Source organism: Merops nubicus, unplaced genomic scaffold (genome assembly GCF_000691845.1).
Source record: "Merops nubicus isolate BGI_N331 unplaced genomic scaffold, ASM69184v1 scaffold33332, whole genome shotgun sequence".
In the NCBI taxonomy this organism is placed as follows: Eukaryota; Metazoa; Chordata; class Aves; order Coraciiformes; family Meropidae; genus Merops; species Merops nubicus.
Window position 1 is genome coordinate 6,592 of NW_008593425.1, and position 4,812 is coordinate 11,403.

The 4,812-nt window shown below is 61.2% G+C and overlaps 1 protein-coding gene across 1 annotated transcript in view; it reads left to right on the forward strand.

Annotated features, from left to right (window-relative positions):
* Positions 1-4,809, forward strand: part of ANKRD44 (ankyrin repeat domain 44) — a gene marked incomplete at its 3' end in the record, with an annotated part of 11,390 nt that extends 6,581 nt beyond the window's left edge. The window contains 9 exon segments of the mRNA XM_008935449.1: positions 328-519; positions 521-566; positions 1,139-1,226; positions 2,033-2,116; positions 2,313-2,458; positions 3,176-3,258; positions 3,663-3,745; positions 3,982-4,073; positions 4,675-4,809. Of these exon segments, the coding sequence (XP_008933697.1) occupies positions 328-519; positions 521-566; positions 1,139-1,226; positions 2,033-2,116; positions 2,313-2,458; positions 3,176-3,258; positions 3,663-3,745; positions 3,982-4,073; positions 4,675-4,809 (949 nt within the window).
* Positions 4,810-4,812: the final 3 nt, after the last annotated feature.

Sequence of the window (4,812 nt, forward strand, 5' to 3'; positions counted from 1 at the left end):
CGGCCTCAAGTTGCCCCAGGGGAGGTTGAGGTTGCCCCTGAGGAACAATTTCTTGCCCTGGAGGGTTGCCCAGGGCAGTGGTGGAGTCCCCCCCCCGGGAGGGGTTCCCAAGCCGTGGAGATGTGGGGTGAGGGACACGGGGCAGTGTGGACCTGGCCGTGCTGGGGGGACGGGTGGACTCCAGGACCCTAAACTCTTCCAACCAGAACTAGGACTCAGTTGCAAGTCCCGAGCCCCTTTTCCCCTCCCGTTGAGCGGGGGGCTGTTGCAGAGGGGTGGTGCCGAGGGGCCTCGTGAGGGAGCTGAGGGGGGGTGCTGTGCCCACAGGCTGTGACGGGCTGTGAGGACTGCCTGGCTGCACTGCTGGACCACGATGCCTTCGTCCTGTGCCGGGATTTCAAGGGCCGGACCCCCATCCACTTCGCCTCGGCCTGCGGGCACCTGGAGGTCCTGCGGACCCTGCTGCAGGCCGCCCTCTCCACAGACCCCCTGGACTCCGTGGTGGACTACAGCGGCTACCCGCCCCCTCCACCGGGGGCGGGCGGATGTCTGGGCTTCGTACAGTGGTGAGGAGCTGGGCACAGCCCTGCCCTGGCTTTTGGAGGGGTGGAGGGAGAGGGGAAGAGCGAGATGGTCCCTTCGGCCTGCGCCGGGAGCCCTTGGCCCGGCAGCGTCCTGGGGGAGAGGGCACAGCTCTGGGAGGGAGGCAGCAGAGCTCCTTAAAAAAGGAATGAGACATGAAAACGGCTGTTAGAGAAGAGCCAAGGCTAATTCCTCCAGGACTGCTGGATTTGGGGGGTGACGTGCCCCCCCCACCCTGGCTGCAGGGAGAGGTGGGGCTGATGTGGCAGCAGGAGGGGGTGTCTTGGTGTTTCGAGCAGCCATGAAGAGCTCCTAGTTCTGTGTGGAGCCAGAAAGCTCCTGAAGTGCAGCAGCTTTGCTGAATGTCTGCCTCTGTGCTGGGTTTGTTTTGGGCACACTGGTGCTGTGCTGGTGCTGCTGGTGCTGTGCTGCCCCTGGAGCCCGTGGTGCCTGGGACGTGGGGAGAGCAGAGGGACCTTCAGCCCCTTCTTGCTCTGTCCCAGGTGAGGGACCACGGGCTGGGTGCTGATGTGTGTCTGTCCCTCTCTCCTCACAGGGCATGAAGATTGTCTTGAATTGTTACTTGAACACAACCCGTTTGCATACCTAGAAGGAAACCCCTTTACTCCATTGCACTGTGCAGTGTAAGTGGTGCCTGGGCCCTGCCCAGGGCTTTTCCCACAGAGTGGGGACACATGGAGGAGCTCCAAACCCTGCCCTTCTTACCCCAGACTCCTCCCTGGGATGAGCAGCTCCTCAGGGTGGCACCACCTGCTCATCCCAGGCCTCCTGGGGCAGGGAGGTGGTTGCTGAGCTGCTGGAGCTCCTCAGGTTGCTGTAAAGGAGCAATCTCAGATGCATGGAGCTGCCAGGGGCTGGGGTTCAGCCCTTGCTGGCCCTCTGGGGTGGCTCATCCCTGCTCTTTGGTTATGGACCATCTCAGGAGACCTCCAGGCTTCCTGCAGAGCTCTGGAGATGGGCTCTGGTAGAAGGGCTCATGTTGTCCCAGGTCACCTTCCTCCCAGCAGGGCAGTGTGAGAGTGATCCCTGGGGTCCTGCTGGGCTCAGAGGGGCTTGGGGCTGGTGGTGGCTCCTTGGCTCTGCAGCCAGCAGAGAAAGGAAGGTGCTGCCTTGGGCAGCTCTGGAGGGCTGAGGGAGGAGGGGCCCCTGCCTGTGGTGGGCCTGGCGTGTCCCTGGGACTTGTAGCAGCAGAAGCTGGGCAAGGCTGTGGTCTGGCATTGATCTGGCTGTAGTCTCTGTTTCCTTGAGTCATACCAACACGGGTAAGGGGATGTTTTACCCCAAACAACTCCAGGCTGGCTGCTGTTTGCATCTGAGCCCCAGGAATGTGCTCCTCACCCCCCACTGCAGATGTGCTCACACTGCCTGGTCTTGTTCTAACTCCCCTTCTCCTGGTCTTGTTCTAACTCCCCTTCTCATCCCCCCCCAGAATTAACAACCAGGACGGCACTGCTGAAATGCTGGTGGAAGCATTAGGTGCCAAGATTGTTAATAGCAGAGATGCCAAAGGAAGGTGAGCACAGACTCGTCCCTCTCTTGCCACCCTCTCCCTGGCACTGCTGGGTGCTGGCCCTGACTGCCACGGCGGTTGCCACACGGCTTCCCATGGCACAGAGGGACCCTGACGTCCCCAAACGTGTCTGTAGGCCGGGGCAGTCGTGCTGGGGTGGGTGCTGGGCCTCTCCTCACTCTCCCTCTCATCCCTCCAGGACACCCCTTCACGCTGCTGCCTTTGCAGACAACATCCACGGTTTACAGCTGCTCCTGCGCCACCAGGCCGAGGTGGACACCACGGACAAGCTGGGGAGGACTCCCCTCATGATGGCTTCTGAGAACGGACACACCGCAGCAGTCGGTGCGTGGCTGGCAGCTGCTGCCCTCCCTCTGCCAGGAGCTGCCCTCCCCTCTCCCCTCTCTCCTCCACAGCTGCCCCAGTCCTGCCCCCTCAGCAAGCTGCTGCCCCCCATTCACAGAATCCCGGCGTGCTGGGGGTTGGAAGGGGCCTCTGGAGATCATCCCCAGCAGCTCACCCACAGCAGGGTGCCCAGGGTCACATCTAGAAGGGTTTGGGATCTCTCCAGAGCAGGAGACTCCACAGCCTCTCTGGGCAGCTGCTCCAGGCTCTGCACCCTCACACCAAAGAATTTTCAGGTGGCACCTCCTGGGTTCCAGTTGGTGCCCGTTGCCCCTTGTCCTGTCGCTGGGCACCACTGACCAGAGTCTGGCCCCAGCCTCTTGCCCCCTGGGGGCCCTTTAGCTCTTGCTCAGCATTGATCTGATCCCCTCTGATGCTTCTCCAGCTGAACAGCCCCAGGGCTCTCAGCCTGTCCTGCTCCCAGAGATGCTCCAGCCCCTCAGCATCTCCAGAGCCTCTGCTGGACTCTCTCCAGTTTCCTTGTCTCTCTTGAACTGGGGAGCCCAGCAATAGACCCAGTACTCCAGGTGTGGCCTCACTGGTGCAGAGCAGAGGGGGAGGAGAAGCTCCCTGGCCCTGCTGGCCACACTCTGGCCAACACACCCCACATTGCTGTGCTGCTTCTTCCCCACAGCAGCTCTCCTTCCTCCTTTTCAGAGTTCCTGCTGTACCAAGCAAAAGCAAATATAACTGTGCTGGATGTCAACAAGAACACAGCTCTTCACCTGGCCTGCAGCAAGGTAGGGAGCTGGCTGTGAGCAGCCTTCATCACAGCCCCCATCATCACCTCAGTGAGGAGGGTTCTCCTCCTCCTCCTCCTGCCCTGCCCGAGCTGGGGCTGTCACCTCTCCTGACCTGCACAGATGCTCCTCATTCACTTTGGAAGAGGTTTAGGTCGTAGCCCAAACCCATCTGTGTTTTACCTTGAGCTTCCCGAGGTATGGTGGGAGCAGGAGGCTTGTGCTCAGGGTGTTCCTGGAGAGAAGGAGATGGGGGGACAGCAGCTTGGCTTCTGAGGCCCTGCCAAAGTGCTGAGCTGCTGCTGGAGGTCGGGTTTTGGGAACGTCTGTGTATCCCGGGGAGTTGGTGCCAGGTCCCCTCTGCTGCCCCTGCTCGTGCCCTACAGCCCCACTCTCCTTTCCAGGGCCATGAAAAGTGTGCCTTGTTGATCCTGGGGGAAACCCAAGACCTTGGCCTTATCAATGCAAGTAACAGTGCTCTGCAAATGTGAGTATTTGGACAGAAGGGGAGTGTTTGGACAGCTGGGGAGAAGGGAGGCTGTGCTGGGCGGGGTGGAGGCGGCGGTAGGAGCTCTGCTCCCGCTTGGCACGGGCAGGTAAGTTCAGGAGCCAACAGATGCCCTCAGAGCCACCCGCAGGGGCCCCTCGTTTGCCAGGAGGTGTCGAGGGGGCTCAGCTGCAGGGCTGACTCTGCTGTCCCCTCCCTGTCCCCTCTCCCCCCAGGCCGCTCCACATCGCAGCTCGCAACGGGCTGGCCTCCGTCGTCCAGGCCCTGCTCAGCAGAGGTGCCACTGTGCTGGCTGTGGATGAAGAAGGTGAGTCTTCCTCACGGGTGGGTGCCAGGGGGGGCTCAGTGGGGTGGCCCTGGGGGGACGGGGGCTGCCTGGGGAAGCACTTGGCCACGATGGGAAGGATTCTGCATCCCACGGCTGAGCAGCACGTTCTCTGCTCGTGGCACGGCAGCAGCAGCCTGGGCATGTCCCTTGGAAAAGCATTTCCAGGTGCCACGGTGTTGGAAATACATCTTTTACCCCTGTGGGCATCTCCTGGTGGCTGCCTGGCCGCCCTGAGCCAGCGATAAGCTGTTGACTCACTTGCAAGTTGGCTGAAACCAGCTGTCATGGCCAGAACCTTGGCTCCTGGCAGAGTCCTCGCTCTGCTGGAATACCTCGAAGTGGTGAAAAAGCTCCTTGGGTCTGCCACGCTGCCAGGGCTCTCCATCCATCTCCTGCTGATCCTGGCACGCCTCAAAGCACTCACAGGGATTTTGGCAGTGCCCAGAAGCAGAATTTGTGAGATAAAACCACAGATGTGTCCTGGGCTGAGGAAACCACCCCGGTGGGAGCGTTCCAGGAACGGCACTGAACGGGAACTGACCCATCCAGGGGCAGTTCCTCACCCCTTGTGTTGTTGCAGGTCATACCCCAGCCTTGGCATGCGCCCCCAACAAGGACGTCGCCGACTGCCTGGCACTTATCCTCTCCACCATGAAGCCTTTCCCACCTAAAGACGCCATCAGCTCTTTCAGCTTCAACCTCCTCAAGAACTGCGGCA